A 24,306-nucleotide genomic window follows, 5' to 3' on the forward strand; every position below is an offset into this window, starting at 1 on the left:
AGAGCCTCCACCACTTGTCCATGGGGCCCTTGGATAATTTACGTATCTTCCCTGAGCCTCAATGACTCTGTCTGCAAGACGGAGATTATTATTGCTGCTGCAGAGGTGTTTTGTAAAGAAATATGTGAAGGTTCTAAGACAGTAATGCTCTAATATTAATAGGAACTTGGTAAATATTTGTTTCCTTCCCTGCATTCAGATTCTTGGGCCACTTTATCATATGTCTTCATGGAGGTACCCTGCTGATTTCAAAGAAGGTTTCCTTTACCAAAGAAAGTGGGATGGATCTTTCCACAATTTGGCTATTGTGGACATTGCTGCTATAAACATCGGGGTGCACGTACCCCTTTGGATCCCTACATTTGTATCTTTGGGGTAAATACCCGGTAGTGCAATTGCTGGATCATATGGGTGTAAGACTGTTGAATCACAGACCTGTACCTCTGAAACAAATAATACATTATATATTTAAAAAAAAAAGAAGAAGATAGCAGGAGAGGAAGAATGAAGGGGGGGGAAATCGGAGGGGGAGACGAACCATGAAAGACGATGGACTCTGAAAAACAAACTGAGGGTTCTAGAGGGGACGGGGGTGGGAGGATGGGTTAGCCTGATGATGGGTATTAAAGAGGGCACGTACTGCGTGGAGCACTGGGTGTTATACGCAAACAATGAATCATGGAACACTATATCAAAAACTAATGATGTAATATATGGTGATTAACATAACATAATAATAAAAAAAAGAAAAGAAAGTGGGATGGAAGGGAATATTCTCAAGGGATTCTCATCTTAACCTAGGGAAGATGAGATGCCCATACCCCAGTTTATAACAAGATTCCGTAGAAAGGGGGGATGGAAGATGAATGTACATTAAAGTGATTCAAAACATGAGCAGACTCTGTGAGTGTTATGCACAGATGAGTTAATTGTTTTGCCTTAAATATATTTCCTGAAGAACAGAAGCCCGATCACAGCACACATCGTTATGTATTTTAGACAAACAGCACTTTGAATCAAATTATAGTACATGCATAAAATATTAAAATAAGACATTTATAACAAATCTTTCTAACTTAGTGCTCAGCTCTAAAATAGATTTATATGCGGATAAGCAATAGGTGCGATAAATGTGGTACAGATCCCACGATTTAAATTGCAAATCAATGGGGCATCATGGGAAGAAGGAATGCAGACTTGAAGTACTGAGGGAAAAGATCCAGCTATGCAATATTTTTAGGTCTTCTGCCTGATTTCGTTTTACAATGTCTGTATCTGGACTCCACATTTGATAAATTATAATATCTGCTCTCCTATAGTTTCTTTACACTCCCAATGTAAATGATCTAATTAAAACCTTCATTTATTGTTCCTTTTGTTTATTCTCGAACTGTTGCCAATATACAGTTCCCCAGAGTCTTCAAGTTATTTTAGTTAGGTGGGAGATTTTAGAAGAACGTTATTGTTTCTCCATGAACGAAATAGGCAGTGAAATGGGGAATGGTATCCTTGCTCATGCTGGTATGCTGCCTGCTTCACTGGATCACCTTGCACTCTTTTCCTCCTCTGGGGTTTGTTGGACAATGTGTGGTGAATGTGTCGACAACTTGTCTCCAGGAGTGATCCCTACCCAAGAATATTAAACTTGTTTCATTTATTTTGAAGAACTTTAGGGCTGTCAAGTTGAACGTATATAGAGCTGAATGCTTCTAGGTTCACTGACCTAGAATTCGGGACTCCCGCCATATCAGAAGCCCTTGGAAGAACCCTAAGGGACGAAGTTGTGCTGTGGGAATCCCATGGCATCCAGTCCACGTTGGAGAAGTAGGTCATTTGCTCCCAGCATCACTGGGTGTAGATGCACAGCTCCGACTTGTCCAGCAATTATTCTCAGGGCTGGAGGCCTGTGAATGGAGGGGATGAAGTGCAATCACAAAGGGTATGACAGTATTTCTGGGTGCTGATAACTAAAGAAATCTGTGTTGGCCAAAATTTTATATGCAGCTACAGAATCGAGACATCTCTTAGTAAGGGGTATAGTTGTTTTACTTAGAAACCTTTCTTCTTTGCCTGATCTGCAGGGTAGAAACTTCTCTTCCCATTGAGTATCTGCAACATTAGTTTTCCTTCACAGAGAGAGCCTGTGTGACCATATTTCTTTCTTTTCTTTTTCTTTTTTTTTTTGCTTTCTTTTTTTTTTTTTGCAATGTATCGTATTGAGTTTTTTTTTTTAAGATTTTATTTATTTATTTGACAGAGAAAGAGAGAGTGCGTGCACGTGTGAGAGAGAGAGCATGAGCAAGGGGGAGGGCAGAGAGAGAGAGAGAGAGAGAGAGAGAGAGAAAGAAGCAGACTCCCCACTGAGCAGGGAGCCAGATGCTGGGCTCTCGATCCCAGGACCCTGAGATCATGACCTGAGCCAAAGGCAGATGCTTAACAGACTGAGTCACTTAGGTGCCCCTTGTATTGAGTTTTTAACCCTTAGGTTCCTGGTGCAATTAACTTACCTACGTTTTTGCCCTCTGCTTACCATAATTGTTTCCAATACTTTTTTGGAAGTTGTTGCATTGAGAGTAATAAAGGAAGAAATAAATATCTTCATATTCAAGATTTCAGGTGGCAGGATTCAATCATACTTCACATCAGCCAACTATACCAGAAGAGAAGGAAAGGCCGGGCTATATTCCTGCTATAAAGTTGTATCCACAAAATTATATCTGTCAGTGCTTTCCTCCATGTAGGCCAGTACAATTAGGACAGCTCTTAGAGAGGAAGAAATTAAATATATGTAATTAAATACATGTATACAGATTCTTCCTGGAACTAAGGTACTGTGTTCCCAGTAGTCTGTTCCAATAAGAGCCAAGTGCAACCTTAAAATAGAGATGTAAAGAGTTAGATCTGTGCCATCCATTACAGTAGTCACTGGCCACATGTGGCTACTGAGCACTTAAAATGTAGTTAATCTTAGTTGGCAAGAACTATGAATATAAAATACATACCAGATGTTGAAAACTTAATACAGGGGCGCCTGGGTGGCTCAGTCGTTAAGCGTCTGCCTTCGGCTCAGGTCATGATCCCAGGGTCCTGGGATCGAGCCCCACATCAGGCTCCCTTCTCAGTGGGAAGCCTGCTTCTCCCTCTCCCACTGCCCCTGCTTGTGTTCCCTCTCTCTCTGTGTCTCTCTCTGTCAAATAAATAAATAAAATCTTAAAAAAAAAGAACTTAATACAAAAAAGTAAAAATCTCAATTTTTTTATATGGATTAATTACCAAAATGATAATATTTTGGATATATTGGATTAAATAAAATATATTATTAAAATCATTTTCCTATGTTTCTCTTTATTTAAGATGTGGCTACTAGAAAATTTAAAATTATATATGTGGCTCACGTTATATTTCTATTGGACAGTACTGAGCAAGATTGATGTAAGGTAATATTGTAACTAATTGGCTTAAAAGACTTTGGTATTAGGCAGCTCACTTTGTTCTTTATAGCATGGCTGAAATTCATTGTAAATGGAGACCTATTTTAAGTGTGCCAGGAGATCTTGCTGGTTAAAGTAACCCCATGGTGAGAACTGCCATCTTATGAGTAATCGCCCCCTAATATGCTTGTTTAATAGGTTTGGATTTTAATAGGGTTTTCCTAAAGCAAAGTTCACCAATTTTATCATTCTCTTTCCGATATGACCATTATTTACCTCTGTGTGAACAGTCTCTGGCCTTTCATGAGATGCACGTTTTTGTTTATTTATCTTTCACAATCACCGCTTCTTAGAAGGGAAGTGTGGTTTGGGTGAATGTGCTTGGACTCTGAAGGTAGACTGCCTAGGCTCAGCACTATCGTTTATAGTGACCTTTGGCATATCCACCTCTCTCAGCTGAAGTTTCCTTATCTGCGAAATGGAACGGTAACTCAGAGCTTGCAGGGGAGCAGGGCACATTCTGTGACATGAGTGCTATCCTGGGCATACGGACTCAATGGAGTGAGTCCCCTGTCACCTCCTTTTGTTTTATAAGTACCTTGGGGCTCAAGTTTCTAGGACACCAAATCTATATTACTGACCACTGATTATTTTTCCCCGGGGAAGGCCATTATTATGAGCACTGGGTACTGTTTGAAGCACAGAGGTGCTCATGGCCCTTGTGAAGAGGATCACACATAAGCTCCTGGCCTGTGTCTTTGCATTTGCCCTTCTCCCTGCCCAAATTACCCTTCTTCCCTCATCGCTTCCTTTCCCCATTGTCTTGTCCATCCTTCAGTGTCCAGAAGAAGTGTCACCTCTTTCATGAAGCCTTCTTTTACTACTTCAGAAAGAACTATCTTATCAACTTTATGCATTTTATACATTCCAGTGCTTACTGTCAAGTGATTTCAAGCTGGATTTTGGTTTCATGCACTGAACTGTAAGCGTTTTGAAGGCAGTAGCTATGCTTCATACCCATTTCTCAACTCCCACATATCTCGATCAAAAAGTATTTACTGATTAAATGACTGACTAGGACTTAGCTAATAGAAAATTCTCTAATACAAGAATAAGTGTTCATGATAGGAAGCGACCCAGTAAGAAAAAAATATATATATCATCTTTCTAGATATCTGTGGTAAATAATTAATATACATGTCAAAATTTAAGATTACCATCATGTAAAATCTCTTTCTTATTTAACTGCTGAGTTCTAGGAGATAGCTGAGTTAGTAAGAAGATGACTTATATAAGTTTCTGATTCTAGATCCTTTTGAGATACATCGATATGTGTAATATACATGTGTAGATAAATGTATTAAGATCACCAAGATGCCTGGTTTCCATTTGTAGTCTTTTCTCAATAAGGCAATTGGACATTGGTGCTTTCACCTGAGCTTAGAGACGTTGAATATGATATTCATGTCATTAAAAATAGTTAGCTGTTCTTGGCTACATTCACAAAGAAGTCCCCTAATGCTTCCTTTAATTGGCAGGATCCACACATGGTATGTATTTGGCAAATGTACTCTGCACAGAGCAGCTGGAGCTGTGTATGTGTCTGTGTATGTCTCTGTAGGTGACACTACCCCCTAATCAGACAATTGGTGCATTGTACTAGGACATACTGTATGCAGACAATGCCTTGCCTACCACTCCCCCCCCTTTCTTTAAACCCTGAAATATGGTTGATGTGGTCCATTGCAAAATGAACCTATATTGGAAATGGCAAAATTGTAATGTAAAATATACCGGGGTCAGTGGGGTGTGCTGTTTTTTGCATATATTTTTTCTCCCCTGACCCATGCCATTCCCCTGCATACAGGGAAAAAAGCTTCATCTCGCACAGAAATGTGATGTCCTTTACTGCCAGAGGCTGTTGCTGTTTTAAATGAGGAAAAAGCACAATGCATGAAGAAGGAAAATTAAAGCATATTCATTTTGGAAATTAGATATGGTGTCAGGAGACTCTCAGAAAATAGCCCCGTTTGAATGGAGCCCCACACTACAAGACAGTTCACTGAACTTTTGACCACTATTTATGCTATGGAAGCTTTTGAAATAGGGAAGAGAGCAAAACATTTTATAGCTGCTTAATAGCTGAGTTCATTTTTCTTTCTTTCTTTTTCTCCCACCAGGCATTTGTCTGTCCCTTCGGTGTATATAAGATATGCAAACACCATGTAGTTTATTGGCAGGCCTTTGTGTTAATGTTTCCAGGTTGCTTCCAAAACACACAGCTACTGGATGAGAGACTCTCCTGGCCAACCCAGTGACCTTCCTTACCCTCCACAGCATAGTCTGCCTCCTGCCCTGGGGCTAGTCTGGAATGGCCAGGGTCACACAGGCCTTGGGAGTGACACTGACCTCTTCAGAGGTCATCCTGCAAGTGCAGAGAAGATATACCTTTCCCAGTTCCCAGGGATTCCTTATGCAAAATTGGACAGGGATGGGAGAAATGATGGAAAAGGCATTTTGTCTAATTTCTCCCTTTCTATTATTTGGAAGGACAGTTCTCAATTTGTGATCATCCTGTTCTGCTTCATTGCTTCCCTCCTGCAGAGCACATCACACCAGCCAGGTTAAGTGGGATTCAAGGGCCCTCCAGGAAGGACAGCCAAGATTTTTTGATTCAACACTGAATAAAGAAGCACCTGGAAAAAGAAGGTAGGGGAAGAGTTAATTGGGAGTGGAGGGTGGGGTCAACTTAGAGGTGGAAAAAGAAATCCAATATGTATTGGTATTAATGAAAAATATGCTTTAACTTTTATACAAATATGAAGCGTGGAGCTAAATATTACAAATTACAGGTTGTGAGTCTATGTCAGCTTTATTATTGTTATTACTATTAATGCAATGATACCAAACCTAAGGGGTCACTGTATTTGTTTAATTTATTTTCTGGGAAAACTTAGCATTTCATTTCCAAGTGAGGACCTTTTATCTGGCCTCTCGGTGACTTGCCCCCACTGGCACAAATTGGGCTCCACCTCTCTCAGGACCTGTGAGCTCCTTAGCATTCGCTCTTTCTGATCATCACCAGGCTCGACGCTTGTGGCTCTACCCCTCACTTCACTTCTCAATCAACCATGGGTCTCACTTCCATTAGGAAGTAACAATATAATACCGAGCTTCTCATGGTGGCTTGAGGTGGTGTGAGGACAAGGGATGCTGAGAAAAGGCTTAACTGTGGAATCACTTTGTGCCACAAAATGTTCAGATATGTCTGAAGGCTGACCTTCTGTGAGGTCATGTCTTTGGCTTGGGAAATAAGGACAGTCTGTTCCCATACATGACTGTGAGCTGTCTGCAGACTCAGGTGAGAAAAAAAAACTTCATTGTGGGGACATGTTGCTATTTCCTTCTGCCTGTGCTCTGTGGTTTTAACTTCAGAGAGGGGGGGAGAAAGAGATCATCTCTCTCCTCCCCACTCCCACCCAGCATTATTCATTAGGAGAGGATTTTTTTCCTCCTTTGGACAGGAAACTTCTCTCCTCTCACTAGCCAGTAACAACCCTTCTGTTCATCCTTATGTCAGACCCTCACAACTGCACTAATATGATCTCTGACAATTGGAAGGGAGTGAGGAGAGTGTTGCAAGGGTCGCTCTGAAGTCAGAAGATGACTCAGGGTCTTCTCAGAGAAAGAGCTCCTCCTGACTACCCACTTTTTGCCAGGACTGGGAGGCTGAGATCTGTGTGCTGACCTCAGGCCACAGGCTGAGAGAAACCTGAGAAGTGCTTTAATCAGAATCTTCTTGGCCTCAGAAACTGCCCTCCTTTGTTTCCTGTTCTCCCTGAGGCTTCTTGGCACTGCCAGTAGCCATGTTGCTTTTGCTCCGGCTTTGTGAGAGGAAAGTCCCAGGGAGCCCTGGGGGATTGCTTTGTGCTCCAAGCCCATGCTACCCACCCACCTCCAGTCTATAGCCTGATGACAGGAACTGAATAGGATGAGGGGGATGCAAAGGGGCGAGGTCATGCTGTCCATGTTGACTCTTGGCAAAAAACGGGCACCAGAAATGGTGACGTCAGGCCATTCAAACTCTACAGTTTAGAGCTGGGAGTCGGGGAAAGTAAGGGATCAGGCTCAGAAAATTCTCAAGCCCTCCCAGGCTGCTTCACCCTGTTCTTCCTACTTCTGAGGACTTCCCTGAGATAGACCTGTGGTGGACTCGAATGCCCTGCATTTGTGTCACCCTGGCCTTGACAGAGGATTATCCCTGCAGTTGTCACACCATTTGTGATGGCCCGTGGTTCCCCTGCCATTGTGGCTGATAGGGATGAGCATTTTAAAAAATGAAGAAAAGCAGAGACCATGACCAAATCCAGCATTAAATCCAACAATAGCCATATTGATTTTTTTTTTCTTTCTTAAGAGAATGAGGAGACAGGCCTAGGCAGGATTTCTGCTTTGCTTAATTATAAATGGACATATTATAGCAAATATTAATGATTGTATTAGTTTAGGAATTTCAAGTCTGACTCAAGTCTGACTATCACATTCTGATGACCAGGCTTTAAATGCAAATCCATCTCAAAACAAAATTCCCATTGGGTGCAGCGTTGGTGAGATGACCTCAATGCATGTTGACCATATGACAGTGAGGTGTTTCAGTGAGGGGCACAGGGGACCCTGCTGGTAGTTTCCGAGTATTTCTATTATTCTTATGGTTGTCCATGAAATAGGATTTTTTTTTTAATAGTTTAGCCATTTCTTTCTTTATACAATTGGGTTTTGGGTGAAGGTTGCATGACATGGTAGACTGGTGAGAGGCAACTTGATGTAATAAAGAGAGGGACAGACTTGCGTTCAAAACGTAGGTCTGCCACTGGGCTGACTTTGGGCCTTGAGCAGGTTAGACTCTCCTGAGCTCAGTTAGCTCATAAGTAAAACAGGGTAATAATTTCTACCATGCAGCATTATTTTGAGGATGGAGAGTACTACTCACATAATATTTACTCAATAAAAGATTTATTATCATTATCATTACAGTAAGAGGTCTTAGAGTTGGACGAGGCCTGTAAGATCTGTTAGTTCAACCTTCCCCCATCTTACAGAAAAAGAAACTAAGTTTCAGAGAAAGTCAGCACCTTGTTGAGCAGCCAGCAAAATGGTCTCAGAGCTTGAGGCAGTTCACATGCTCTTGATGCCCAGACTAATGGGTTGTCTCAGTCAGCTCACGCTGCTGTAACAAAAGTATCATAGACTGAGTGGTCAAAACACAATGAGCATTGCTTTCTCACAGTTTTAGAGGCTGCAAGTCCAAAGTCAAACTGCCCACAGATTCAGTATCTGATGAAAACCCTCTTACTGGTTCATACACAGACTGCTTTTCACTATGTCCTCATGTGGCAGATAGAGCCCGGGAGCTTTCTGGAGTCTCTCTATAAGGGCATGACTCCCATCATGAAAGTCTCACTGCCATGACCTAATCACCTCCCAAAAGCTCCACCTTCAAGTACTGTCACACTGGGCATGAGACTTCAACCTAGGACTTTTGGGGGCACATTCAGTCCATAGCATGGAACCCCTCCTCCTTTACCATTTCTCAGGTCAAGCCTTTCATGTTGTTGAAGATGAGTGTGAAATAAGAGTTTTTCTGAAGTGTTTTAATTTTTTTTTCCTCATTGGGTATTTCTAATGAATTCTTTCAGGCCTTGGACCTTGCATAGCCATTGCTTCTTTGATGTTACTGTCTTTATTAGCTAACCCTCTGATTCCCTTCAGTTGGATTACTTTATTACTGTATTGCCCATTGATTCTTTCCTGTCTTGGCCTTGTTTTTTTCCACAGAGGGTAGAATACATAATAAAAGAGGCCATGCAACACAATTTATTTAACTTTGTGGTGTTGAAATTGTTGCTTTCACTGATAAGTAAAAAGTTTTCTTTCAACCTTTTTTTTTTAAATTTTCTTCTTTCTAATAAGGGATAGATACAAGTTTGTTAACATTTTAGTTTTCCAAGACCTTTAAAAAGGCTCTTTTTATCTATTAACATCACCTCATGAATAAAAAGATCTTTGAAAATTACACAAAAATAGAAATAATGTAATATTAGAACTCTCTTCAAGAAAGAAGTATCAAAAGGGCATGAGCATTGTCTATATGGTGAACTTAAAATTTTGTCACAGGTCAGTATAGGCCCATAAACAAGTAAATGGGAGCCATTAGTCTAAGGGCAAGAATTGGGGTGCCATGTAACTATGTAAATTGAACAACCTTAGCTCATCAGGAGCCTAAAATGGGGACAGAAATGTTGAACTGATTTCACTGAGCGGCTATGAGGTTCAAGTAAAATTACATGGAAAATGGTTTAAACATTCTGTGGTCCTATGCAAATATAATGGGTTATGATTATCATGTCAGAAAACGATTACAGAACACCTAATTTTACATATATATATACACATATATATATACACACACATATATATATACACACACACATATGTAATACAAGTTATATGTAATTAACAGTGTATAAGAGCTCTATAGGACGGTCATACCCCTAGGAAAAAACAATGGGAGTGACAAGAACCATGGCTTCTAGTCATAATCTAGTGAGCACAAAGGACTTTGGGAGTATAGAGGACAAAGTTACCATGGCCCTTTCCGGGACAGAGATCACATAAACACTGCCACCATCCCATCATCTGCATTGACTCCACCCCCAAGCACTTATCCCTAATGCTGGACATATGCTCACAAAGAACTTTTGATCAACTGATGGTCTAAAATATGTGGGGTAGCTCCCCAGATGGGATCTTGCTGTCAATGCAGTGATGCTAGAAACTGAGTAATGTGGAGCTATGTAGAATGATAAAAAAATCAATCAGTCTAGCTCTCAGTCTTTGTTACCATATGCCTGTTTCCGGGCAGACACTGAGCCATGCTTTTCCTTAGCCCACATATAGCTGAGGGTGCAGTGATCATGTGAGGGAGCACACACATGTTTCAGGTCCCTGTAGCTGGGAAAGCACTGGGCTGGACCGTTATTGCAGATGAGAAAACTAAGGTTCATAGAAGCTAAGAAACTTGCCCAATAATGCATAACAAATAACTGGCAAGGCAAAAGTTTTAGAATAAATCTATCTCACTCCCCAAATCATGGCCTTTTCAACAAACTTACAGTCATATATGTATGAGAGTTTTATGTCATAATGAGTAGAACAAGTAGGGATGACATGGAAATGATGAACTTCTGCCTTTTTTCTCCTCCCCTAAATGAGCTGCCTTTCATCTTTCCCTTGACTAATTCTCTAACTCAAGTCACAGTTGAATTGCTTTTTCCAAGGTCCAAAGACAGATACTAATTTGGGGGCAATTAGTTCAGGCGTTGTGTGGGGCCCAAGTAACCTATGCTTTCTCGGATATCAGACAAGTCAGGTTACCCAATTATTTCTAAGAGTAATTACTGTGTTTTCACTCTAGTCCATTTCTACTCTTTGGCTCATTGTTTACCTCAGAGAGGAGCAAAGAATGAATTCAAGTTACAGTCTGACATTACAATGAGATTGCCAATAGAAATCAATGACTTGTCCCATGACAAGCTAGGGTTTATGAGGCAGCCTAACAGTGTCCTTATATCTTTGTCTACCTCATTGTACTGCCATTCAAGCAGATTATACAATTTTCCTGTTATAAAGGGGGTATAGTCAGGGCAAAAGGGAGTCTAATTGAGTTTAATAAAGCTGGAAGCAGTAGTACAGAAGACTTATAGAGAAAAGAATATTATAAATAGAATATTCCAATAAGAATGGTCTGGGTTGTTTGTTAAGGTTGATATTTATGTCCATACTTATTGACCTTAGAAAAGGGGATATAGACAGAGCAGATACAGGTCAAAGAACTCACCTGTTCAACAGCAGGAGTCTAGGTCTCAGTGGAATTGAAAAGTTATACTCAATGTGGTGAAATATAATTTCATCCATTTTATATTTATGAGGACTTCTGCTTATTTGGATAAAGTGGCTGAAAAACACTCTTCTCCAAACAAAGCAGCAAAGCCATAATGGAGACCGTGGAGTTGTAGAAGATATACATAGTTCTAGTGCTGTGCTGTTACGATGGGCACCAGCCACATGTGGCCACTGAGCTCTTGAATAGTTTGCAATGTGTGCTTTAATTGTAAAATGCATACTGACTTTGAAAGACTTAGTGTGAAGAAAATAATGCAAAAATCTCATGAATAGCTTTTAGGTTGTTTACATTTTGAAATGATAACGTTTTGATTATATTGGGTTAAATAAAATATTAAAATAATTTCATCTGTTTCTTTGTACTTCTTAAAATGTAACTACCATGTAAAATTACATATATGGCTTGCATTATATTTTTAGTGGATAGCAATGGTCTAATGCGATGCCGAAATGCTATCATCTGAGAGTCAAATTTCAATAATTTGGAATGTTGATATGTATTCTGCTGGTATGGGATATGGATGTGCATCCATGAGTGTGATGTGTGTGTCTACATGCACACGTCCATATTCATGCGTGTGGGAGGAATTCCATCACCTTTGGGATGAGAGAAATCATCCCCATACGCCCACAGTTGTTTTCACACATAGAGATGATGTTTTCCTGCGTCTCTTTGTTTTAATAAAACCCCGCACCCAAAAGAGCACAATTTGGAATACACTACTGGAACAATTTATTGTTTCCTCTCCATGGATGAGAGAGGTGGTACTTGGAGCAGCTTGTTAAAGAGAAGAGCTTGGCCCTTGCCCTTGCTCTGTGTTTAATGATCCTCTCTTCGCGTGCCACCTCTCTAATCTGCAGAGAGATAGGGACAAATTGTATCTATAATGTTATATTACTTAACAGTATAATGTATGATAAATCATAGAATTGCATCCCTACCTTGTAATTGGTGAGATGTGTTGCATGAGAGATCCCCTAATTCAATAGACAGTAGTTGCTCTTATGCATAACTGCCTCTCTGGATCAAACCAATTCAGCCCACAAGTGATGAGGGGAGAGTTAAAGCTTTTTTAATTAAAAAAAGGAAAAATATGATTTAGAACGGCTTTCTAGGCCCCAGGATTCAAACAACTGCTTAATAATTCTCTATATGAACAGAGCCTCTTTTTTCCTTTTTCCTGTAGGCGTCAGGGACGGGCCATCCATAGGAAATAGGTACCTGAGAGGACAGACAATGGGTGAATTCATGTTCTCCTAGGTGGCAGTCATCACTTCTAATATGTTGCCCTTAGCTGAGTGTGTTTATTGTTTTTGAAAATTATGGTCTTCCTGTTGTTATCCCCACACATGTTTTATTCTCAACACTTTTTGCTTTTGTTTTAAATCCCTCTCTTTTACCTATATAGTCCACTCCCTGATTCTTCAGATTTCTTTCATTGTATTTTGTTTTCTCTTATTTCTTTAAACCTCTGGGCTTATTTTTTAGCATGGCCTATTTTGGTGGCCTCTTTTCCTAACCCCTAACCTTCTTAAATTTCCAAGTATTACTGGCAAAACCAACAGCATCAAGGTATTTAGCAGTGTAGGAAGATGGAGTGTAGGTGACTTCATTCCCATTCCTCAGAAAGCACAGAGGTTTTAGTAGCCAGCCACTCTCATAGAGAAATGAGTAGGGATAGTGATATCTGATAATGATTGTTCTTGGCCCACGCAAAAATCTCTGACCAGCACTACAGATAATTTGACCATTGACTATTCAGAACTTAGTTTTGAAGACAAGTGAAATCAAATCTGACAGGTAAGTTTAATTAAGTCTGTTACAGTTGGTAGGACTTCTATGGATTAGACTGTTCCAGCTGGAGGGGGTCACAGACATCGCTAACTTTCCAAAAGAGCTGAGGAAACTTGGAGGCAATAAGCAGGCTCATCGATGCCTTGAAGGAGCTCAGGGTCTAGCACTAGAGTCCCTTGGCCCTCTTAAGCTCTTTCCTTTCCCTCACAAGGTCTATTTTTAGGAAGCTTCTCTTTAGTAGCTGAATCCTGTGCTCTGCTGTTTCACATCTTAATAAAGAGAAACAATTCATTTGGTAAAGAATCTATAATACAATTTCCAGAGATTACCCTGCCATTTCTCAACTGCCAGATATATTTTATTTTTACTCTGCATGTAACCAAGGAAAACAAGGTTGCAAAATGATGCCAGCTTATGCTTTTCAGCTATGAGATGTCAATAGCCCTTGATTTTGTTGTTGTTGTCACTAATTTCTGCAAGTTCACAAAAAAGTGTCATAAAAACAAATGGCTTTTAAACATCCTATCATTATTCACCCAGTATTCTTATGAGATATAAGAATATATTTGCCATAGCTTTTGAAATCACTTTTAATCATATATATTCAGGCCTTAGAAAAGGCTACTTAGCCTCTATTTTTTATTTTCCTCTCAGTGTTTTTTTTCCCTTCCTTGTGTTTTCATGCTGACATTTTTACTATAAAGTCACATTTTCATCTAGGACAATGGCATCTTGTTTTTAAAGCAAACAAACACGAGACAATTTGTTTTGAAAATATGTGGGTTGATGACAAAGTCATAAGAATTTCAGAGAAATGTCAGCATTGGTGTCAGGAGAGCCGGTTCTCATGTGTTTCTTATATGAAAATGGAATTTGGTGCCTTATGCTGACAACATGCACACAACGCAGAAGTTTCTTTGTTTTTGCCGGGCATTGGCTTCCTCTTTCACCGTAAGCCCACTTGATGGTTTCGAAAGATCAATTCTACTTTGCAGTGAATGTATCTCTTAACCTTTTCCCTAGAAACTGAAACAATATACAAGTGAGCCCCACAAAAGGGGGAACTCTAAGATGAACGGCAAGGAAGCAAAGGGTTATATTATAATTCATCTAGAAAAGAGCATTTTCACTAATCAGAACCCATATCATACATTTGTAAAAATGACTGCCTGACAGGTAAAAAATCTATTTTTTTTTTTGACAGCGTACATTTAGTCTTAAATCAGTCCAACACAATAGTTCCTTTTTTTTACTTTACACAAACTCTCTTTCACCTTTTGATAAACTGTACCCCTGTGAGCCGTAGAATGTTTCAGATTCCTACCCTTTTCTGTGTTGCAGCAATATTTTGAGAGCAATGTAAAGCAGATTCATTTGGCAGAGTGTTTTTATTTGCATATCAGTGCAAAGGTAGGATTTAATGATTTTGAGGATTAAAGGCTCTGTCCGAAACTTTGTAATGCGCTGTGAAATACTTGCAGTATGCCTTAGACTCCTGACCCGCTGCGGCCTCTCTGAGGTATTCTATTTTGACCTGGTGCATAGAGCACAATAGCGATAAATCTTGAAGCAGATTAAGTACTTTCTCCATAGTGGCGTGTCTGTTGGAGTTTCAAATAACCCAGCATAGGGATTCGAAGCCTTGCTACATTTGGTTATTCCAGACTGTATCCCCTCTGTGTAAAAAAAACTTTCTGGGGCAGGACAGCATCATGCCCTTTGACCCCCATGTAAGAGTAATTAAATGGATGCCCTCCTGAGCTGACTGAATGCTAATTATTTTGCTGTTCCTGAATCCTTAAAAATAAAATAAAAGAAAGATCGAGAAGAAAAGATGGCCCATTTTCATGCTTAAAATATGCTGAAGATTCTGTGAAACGGAAGCTGGAGACGTCACGACACTCTCAGGTTTCAGGATACCGGTGGGGATTTGACTTTTCTATTGTGCTGGGAGATATTTTTGTCTGCCCGTGGCAGTTTTGGTTAGAAAACTCTCTGAGGCTCACCTGAGACAGAACTCATGAGCATCAGCATCCCAGGACAGCCAGCAGAGAACATGTGAGGCCCAGAGCTAGGACTTGTAATGGTAGTGCCTCTTCATGGGAGCCATCTTGAATTCAACACTTGGGCAGGGGAGAAAGTTTTCATTGCATCTTCTCAGTGCCAACACCTTTGTGAGGGAAAGGTCAGATCTACATAATGAAACAAAAGCAAGGCCAGGTCAGGGAGAAGGGGAGTTGTTTAATCTGGGAGACCAAAACTTTGGAGATTTGATTAAAAACACAAATGCTTCCCCAGGAACAAGCATCTAATTACTATGGAAAATCTAAATATGCCCTTGACTTCTTTGTTCCTTTCTGCAAATGACAAATCTTCTCCCTAAATACATTTTAAAAAGCAGAAACTACAGGCTTGAGCAGAACACTATATGGCCCACTAATTTCTCTGTTCCTTTGAAGGAAAGAGCTGTGGGCAATATTGTCATTACAGGGAGAGAGCACTTGGCAGTACGATGCTGACAGCACATTAAGAAAAATAAACAAGAGAAGTATAGCTCCAACCGCTGTTTCCCAGATCAAACCTCAGGGTCTTTCTAGTGGCCTGTCCCCTGGAAGGAACCAGGTGTGCAGCCCAAGCAAAGAGGAAATGTGCCCGTATGTGTGTGGACAATTGTATGCACACGTGTGGTTTTGGGGGGTATGCACATACATCCATATGTGTGAGAATGTCTGTGCACATGCATTTGTGTGGGGAACTTGCATACATATAGGTAAGGATGTATGTTGGGCATGCAGGTAGTAGTGTGTGTACATGTCCATTGAAAAATGATATAGCACTACCCATACTTTCACCTATAATACTCTTATGGTAGTCTGTCATGATGAAAAACAAGAAAAAGAAGAGCTACTGCTTCTTAGTGGAGGTGGGATGAAAATACAATTATTCCCATCCCAGTTTTGATAGTGGCATCGTAAGGCAGAGCACACTTTGGCCTAGGAACATAGATGTACGTTAAGTTGGAGAAAGAGGGTGAGCATTTGTTGAGTGGATCTGAGTGGACGTGATGTTTAAATAACGTGCCCAAGTCCCCCTATTTACTGTGACTTCCTCATTCTCCTGCCAGCTTCAAGGTCTCACCATTCTAGTGATTCTTTCTCCATTGAAGGTCTTCCTCCTGCTACCATTTTCCTCTTGGAGCTTTCTGACATGGTTCATAGTTCTTTTCCCTCATTATGTTATGTCTCTACTTTACCAAAAAAATGTACTAAAAATTCAATATTATAGAACCCCAGACCTCAGGCTTGGCATCATAGAAACTTAAAGCTGAATGGGATCTTGAGGGCATTCTAATTCAGTTCCTTTATTTACAGATGAACATGTTGAGAGCAGATTCCAAGGGGCAGCTAGCTGAGGATCTAAGTACCCCCAAAATGTCCTAGGGTTGACATGGACATTTCACTAGAAGTTGTGGCAATCTGTGTCATGGCAGTGACTAGGAACAGTGGAGAGAGCATTTCCTCTAGGAGATTAAATGGGGAAACTTATATTTGTGGAAGTGCTGTGTGAGCTACAGCATGGAACTTGCATGTAATGTAAGGTGATTCTCTCTTTTTTCTTTTGTAATTACTCATATACTAGGTGAAAGGTGTAACATAACTTCTGAAACTATAAAACCTAGTGAAAACTGAAAAGTCTTTAAGTGCATATTCCAAAGAAGCCCTCTACTGTGTCTCAGAATTCTTTAGTACTGAGTTTCTAGAAAGCTGCTTTGAACATTCAGCCCTTCGAGAAGGGATCATTCATGTATGCATAGAGAAAGAGGACTGGACCGGGGGGTCTGCAGGCCCAGATTCCATTCTTGCTTGAGATTTTGCCATGTTTATTCATTTGGTGCCCTAAATAACCGCTAATTATTTAAGCTAAGTGAGACTCATAATTTTCTTTCATCCAAAAGTGAGTCCCACCTATTGCAGTATGTGGCACCAAGTGTCCAGTTGCTCCAACAAGAAATGTAGGAGGCTTCCTCCCCCATCATCACCAGGGTCTGTCAGATCTACTCCTAAACATCTCTTCAACTATCATCACTGCAATTGTCCACATCTTTGTCTCTCACCTTATTGTGATTCTAATTGGCCTCCCTTTCTCCAGTCTTGCCCCCTTGCTCCTTCAAGTACTAGCTGGATTGATGCTATAAATTACACATTTGGTCAGCTCACTCCCCCGTTTAATACCCTTAATGATATCAGAATGCTCTGCGGAGGAAGTTCACAGTTGTTACCTCTGGCCCCAGGCCTTTCATGACCTGGCCTCTGCCAACTTTCTAGTCTCCTCTTCCCATGCAGCCCACATCCCAGTCTTCGTGATCTTAGCTCATTTCTTCAGTGCACCACCTTACCTCTCACCTTTGACCTTTCACACATACTGTGTCCTTGGCCAAATACCTAATAATTAGCTCTTTCTTCCAACTCTGTTATCTTCATGTGCTTAAATCCATTTTATCTTTCAAGTCTCTGTGTAGACATCCCCCCTTTGTTTGGAAGCCTCCTCTGATTGCTCCCCTCTCAGCATTCTGTTAGAGCAGTTATCACAAACCATGAAACAGGCTGCAGTCCCACCGCCATAAGCTCCATGAGGTTAGGGACCAAATATTATATATATATATATATATATATATATATATATATATATAAAATATATCTGGGTTTTATTCCAGTGCCCCATAAGTATGAGGTGCTCAAATAAATGTATGTTGAATAAGTGAATGCATAAATGTCAGTGACTTATTTGTGATCTTGAACAAGTCACTTACCTTATTTGGGACACTGTTTTCTTTGCGACTAGCATGAGAACATTGAACTAAAATTGCATGAAAGGGGGCACCTGGGTGGCTCAGTCAGTTAAGCGTCTGCCTTCGGCTCAGGTCATGATCCCGGGGCCCTGGGAACGAGCCCGGAGTCAGACTCCCTGCTCTGCACGGAGCCTGTTTCTTCCTCTCCCTCTGCCTGCTGCTCTGCCTACTTGTGCTCTCTTTGTCAAATAAGTAAATAAAATCTTTAAAAAAAATTGCATGAAAGTGGCTTCTGGTTCTAAAGTTATATGGATTTATAATGGTATGTTTATTCACATACGAGAAATGTACTAGAAATTTCAAAATAGCGATGAGTGATACATTTCTGTTTTTGATTTGAGCTTATACATTCAAGAAGTCTGTAATCCTTGTTCACACCTAGGTCTGTACTATCTACCTTGTGATAAACATCTTCCTAATGCAGGCAATATTGGCCACCATCAAGGCCAGAGATCGAGGAGAGTGTGTACCCTAACAACTTCGTGTTTTGGGGAGGGCTTTCTGGACATATGAAAGAAACTGCAAGAAATAATGTTTTTCTTTAAGAATTTAGGTCCAATCTAAAAGAGAGCAATGGCTTAGAAGGAAATGCATTTTCGTTCTTTCTCTAGGTTAATGAAATAGTTGCTTGAATGTAATGGACTAAAGATGGGAGCTAGTCAATATTTCTCTCAACTAAGTTAAACTTTTGGAAGTTGAACCATCGATATTTATATGGTGGCCAAGTCTTAGGTCTTTAATTTCATTCCTGAATGAGAAAATATACTGTATGTCAGTGAGTCTAGATGATCCACGTGAGGAAGCAGCTGAATTGAGCTAGTGCTGATGGCAAAGAGAAGCAATAAGGTATTTGAGTGTAAAATATGCAGAGAAGAAATTTTTGAGCTTCTTGTTCTTAGTTTTTGGATGACCTCAAAGGTAAGAAATGCACATAATCTACTGTCAAAGAGAGCCAGTTTGGGGGAGCCATAATGCAAATCAACAGACATAGACACCACGTTTCCTCCCCAGAGAAGCTGAGAAAAGGTCAGAGCTTTATACCAGGAGAATGATCCAATTAAATACCAATACGAAGCCAGCATGCTATGTGCCCAAAAAACGAAGTGAGGTATGCATTCTCATCAGCCTCTTTGTAGACCCCCTCAAGCTTGACCCTATAATTATTGTATTTGCTCCTCCTGACTCAGAAATACAACCAACTTTCCAAGTGTTTTGTCCTTGACTTTTCATATTTTACCCTTTTCTGTCTGACGGTACTTACGTTTTAACATATCTGCTCTGTGGTATTGTGGTACTGGAATTAAACACTCTACATCTAGGATTATTCTTCCAATTTACTGCCTTCTGGGACAGGGATTTATTCTTTAGACCTCCTGCCAATCTGCAGTTGCTTGTAAATGATATACTGGCTTGAAGATCTGGATACTTTAGGTGTGTGGGGGGAAACCATGAAAGAAAATTATTTTGATCTGAAACTGAAATTCAGACAAAGGACTGGTGGTGGTGTTTGAGTAGACAGTGCATCAGCATGGCTCTATATTAGAGAGAAGTGCCAACTTACAGCAAGCAGGAGAGGACTCAGGAACAAAATAAAACTAGGCCTACCTCTGCTTATTCAAATACCACCCACAACTTTCTGGGAAAAGAACATATGCAGAGCATATTTGAAAACATTATAAGGCATGCATAAAGTACAATATTAGTCAATTTTATATGCTCAGTTGCATGAAATCTGTGTGTTTAAAAAATATAATAATTTGCATTTCATGGCTTTTGATAACCTCAGGAGTGCACTTGAAATTCAGCACATGCCCACAGCACCTCCCAGCTCACCCCATTTTTAACTGAAGACCAATGGTTTCTATTAAGGGATCAGGCAGGGCCTCTGACAAGCCAGTCAATAACTATGTGAGGTTACTTCATTAATGCTATAATGGCTGATAGAGTGAGAGGCAAAAAACAGGTTCCTGACAGCAGCAAATGAAAATGATAGAGATTCCTGAAGCAATGCGCCTTTCCTTTGTCATTGTCTTTTGCTTCGCTTATTCAAAATGTGGCATTTATGTATTCAGTCTTGATGAATGTTGCAGGCTTTAAGTACTTTTTCCATCTCTAATGCAGTGCCAATTGCACATTGTTCTCTCTTTCTCTCTCTCTTCCCTTGTCCCCCTCTCTCTCTTTTTTCCTATAACCTCTGCTGTCAAGGCACTGCAAGCTGAAGGGTTGCAGGCACTGGCTAAATAGCTTTTGTGCTATAAATGGTGAAGGTGATGGGACAATGCATCATGAGTGCTGGCTGGGTCATAGAGCAGAGAGGGTGGTAGGAGCCGGACCCTGCAGCTAAAATGATGCAAGTCCCCCTGGCCCTGCCACTCTCCTGCCTTGGTTTGGAAGCCAGGCGAAAATCTCCAAGGAAAGTAAAGACATCTCCATGAGTTTGGACAGGGAAGCGCCAGGAAAGGAAAGCTCCCTGCAGGTGCATATCGAAGGCAAGTTGCATTAACAGGACCCTTCAGTTAGCCATGTTCAGAAGCACGTGCAAGTCTGACCAGGCTGGCTGACATGATTGTCTGGCTTCTGGAGGCTGGTTTTTTGTTTGTTTGTTTGTTTTGTTTTGTTTTGCAGTTTCTAAGTGCCTTGATGGGCACAGGCTGCCTTCTGATCCTCGAGGGGATCACGCACTCCGTTTGAATGGATAAGAAGGGATACGAGTTGACAGGTCTTTGGCATCAGCGAGAGGGGGCTTCGGCACAGCCAGAGTAGGAGGTGCACACATTGCCCTGATGCTGCTGGGTGCCTCCTTTGAGGCAGGTCATAGTCAGGCAAAGGATAGACATGAAGTGAAGCCAGAGTTGAGAGCTTCTGGGTGCCTGTTCCAGTGTGGTTTGGGGGAGCATAGTGAGCCAGTTTACAGCAGCTCTTGCACAGCTGATGGCATGAGAACTGTGGACCATTTTCGAGGAGGAAATGTGATAAATCAGTTGATAAATACATATATTTGAATTTCATCAGCCTTCACCAGGGAATTGATCAGCCTTTTGGGGTGCTTGGCCTCAGTTGGCAGAACATCAAAACAACATCGACATGGTCAGAGACAAGGCAGGCAGGAATGAAAAAGGCAATGGCTCCCATTCTCTATGGCTTCTCCCTGTACAACTTCGGTGGTGGGCCGTAGCCTCAAATTGCCACCATGTGTTTTAAGAACTGACTCAAATCCTTTGTGAAGGAGTCTGTACTCGAATATAAACAAACAAATCCAACCAACCCACAATTAAATGCATAATTGTAGTCTGAATGTACAGGTGACTGTTTGACTAGAAGCCGCTTAGCAGAGAGGACTAACCTTTATACTTCTGTGGTTCCATCACAGAACGTGGTAATGCTCTCCCATCTTTGTTTCCTGTAGAGGGCCAAAGCAGAAGTTCTTGTCTAACTGAAGATTAAGCTGGCCTGAACTATGGTATTTTATTCTAGGCAGCCTCCATTACTTTGTTAATTGTACAATTCTATTTTCATTGTTTTGGTTTTGTTTTTCTTACTGGTCTTTACCAGTTATTTACATGTAGGTATTATTCTTTCTTTTTGGTAAATGTTATGGGCTGAATTGTGCCTCTACCCACATTCATATGTTAAAGTCTTGACGCCTAGTCCCTCAGAATATGACTGCATTTGAAGACAGGGTCCTTAAAGAGGTAATTAAGATAAAATGAGGTCCTTTGGGTGGGCCCTAGTCCAATATGACAGGTCTTCTTGTGAGAAAAGGAAATTAGGATCCAGACAGGTATAGACTGAAGGCCATATGAAGACATAGGGAGAAGATGGCGTCTACAAGTCAAGGAGAGAGGCCTCAGAAGAAACCAACCTTGCTGACACCTTCATCTCAGACTTCCAGCCTCCAGAATTGTGAGAAAATAAATTTGTATTGTTTAAGGCACCCACCCTCCAGCATATACCCTCAAGCATATGTCCCCAGTGATCAGCATTTTAATGAAATGAGGGCATTCTCTGCTTCCCTGTTTTTGAATTTTACTTGTAAGTTAGGGGTCCATAAGTACCATGTAGAATTAAATTGTACATTTTGAAAAGTTCACACACAAAAAAGTTTCATCTTGCTCTCATGTTCTATAACCTTCTTTATCTTGCTTTGCATTATAATTTTAACATGTTTTGATCAATATAGAAATAATTTATTTTAACTGCTATATAGTACTCCTGTATATAAATATACTACCATTCATTTATCCTTTCCCCTACTGAAGGAATCTGGATTATCTCTGTTTTTTTATGATAATGAACAGTGCCTCCATGAACATTCTTACATGTGTTTTCTGGAGAACAGCATGAGAGTTCTCTAGGCCATATTTCCAGGATAGGAATTAACTGGATCATAGCATATAGATATAGATATAGATATAATTTTTTCCAACTTAACTATCTGTTGTCAGTTGCTTGCCTAAATAGTTATATCCACTTCTCCCCCAGCAGCAGAACGTGAACATTCCTATTTTTCCATAATCTTACCAATACTTAATATTGTTCAGATTTGTAAAGTTCTCCTAGTCCGATGGAAGTGAATAGTGTCTTACGGTTGTTGGGAGTGTCTTCTTTACAACCACAGTTGCAATGGCCAGCATTTATTGAGCCTTTATCAAGTGCATGGTTCTGTACTGTTTTACATCTTATGTAATCTTTACAATAGTCATACAAAGTTGGCATAGTTACTATCACCTGTATTTTACAGATAAGGCAATTGAAGTTTAGAAAGATTAAATAACTGGCTTAAGGCGAGACAGCTAGCAAGTGATTAAACAAGGATTAGAATGTATAAGAATGATTCCAAAGCCTGTTGCTTTAGTTTGGGTTTCCTCAAAAGCAGACCATGAGATAAGGGACTTAGGTGCAGGTAGTTTATTTGGGAGTTGATCCCAGGAAACACACATGAGGTTATGGGGAGAGTCGGATAAGGTTATAGGAGTCAATACAGGGTATATTGATGAGCAGATATCCATTATGGGGAATTGGGGCTGCATCTTTCTGGGGCTCCTCTGAGGGTTGGTGCCTTAGAATTATCTCACCTAGTTATGGGGAACCTAGGGGTGTTCATCCTCTGACTCCCATTCCTCATTGGTTGGCCTTTGGGCTTCTCTGCATAGCACTGACCAAGTTCTCCCAGGCCAGAGAAGAAGAGATATGTTGGCCCTTGAGAATATCCACTGCAGCTGCAGGGAGCATGGAGGTGGGCAGACATATGGGGGGTGGCATCAGTGCCCACCCAACTCCAGCTGTACTGCCTTCTCTGCTGACGCAGGAGAAGTCTCCACACTGGTTTCTCCCTCTCATGAGCTGGGAAAAGCAACTGTTTTTAACTCTCCACTGTGGGGTTGATTTATAACTGAGAAGACTTTTCCTACAGATGTTGGTACACAGCATTGCACTTCACCAAAATTGTCCAACTTGCTATGTGATGGTTGGGGTCACATTTATCCTTTCTTGTTTTTTTAATTACTTTGTATGTGATAACAAGGCTCATCACATACTTTTGATAAAGTGGGGAGAAAATCAATTTTCTCACTACTTTCTTGTGAAATATATAAAAATAAAACTCTTAATTTTGAAGTGGTTCCTTTTTTTTATGTTATGTTAATCACCATACATTACATCATTAGTTTTTGATGTAGTGTTGCATAATTCATTGTTGAAGTGGTTCCTATATTTAAAAAGACGCATTTTGCACTCTAAAAAAGCTTTAGTAGGGTCATGGATATAAAATTGGCCCATAAATAAAAATTTTACCAAAAATCAGACTGGAAACAATAAGAACAAGACAATGTGTTCAAAAGAGTTAAAAATAGTCACTTAGATTTGTCTAGTGCTTTGGGTTTTCAAAGCATTTTCATGTTATTTCACCAGAACTGCCTAACAAGAAAATAATGTTTGCTGGAACCTCATTATTCCCTTTCATAGATGTAAAAACAAAGGCTCAGAATGGCAAAAAAGTTGCCGCAGTGAAGTGGTTGAACTTGGGCCCTGGGCTGCTAAAACCCAATCCTATGCTTGGTCAGCTATATCAGAGTTTGTAAATACATGGTCTACAGACAATCTGCATCAAAATTGCTGGCTTTACTTTTTATTTTTTTTATTTTTTATTTTATTTTATTTTTTTAGAGAGAAAGAGAGTGAGAGGGAGTGTACAAGTCAGGGGGAGGGGCAAAGGGAGAGGGAGAGAGAGAATCTGAAGCAGGTTCCACACTCAGTGCCGAGTCTGATGT

At 40.4% G+C, this 24,306-nt stretch overlaps 1 protein-coding gene across 2 annotated transcripts in view; it reads left to right on the plus strand.

Annotated features, from left to right (window-relative positions):
* LOC113937904 overlaps window positions 1–24,306 on the plus strand; it is a 404,519-nt gene that overhangs the window by 188,691 nt on the left and 191,522 nt on the right. For both annotated transcript variants that reach the window (XM_027622835.1, XM_027622836.1), the window contains exon 4: window positions 6,036–6,140. In XM_027622835.1, the coding sequence (XP_027478636.1) occupies window positions 6,036–6,140 (105 nt within the window). The remainder of the gene's footprint in view (window positions 1–6,035; window positions 6,141–24,306) is intronic.

Source organism: Zalophus californianus, chromosome 8, assembly GCF_009762305.2.
Source record: "Zalophus californianus isolate mZalCal1 chromosome 8, mZalCal1.pri.v2, whole genome shotgun sequence".
In the NCBI taxonomy this organism is placed as follows: Eukaryota; Metazoa; Chordata; class Mammalia; order Carnivora; family Otariidae; genus Zalophus; species Zalophus californianus.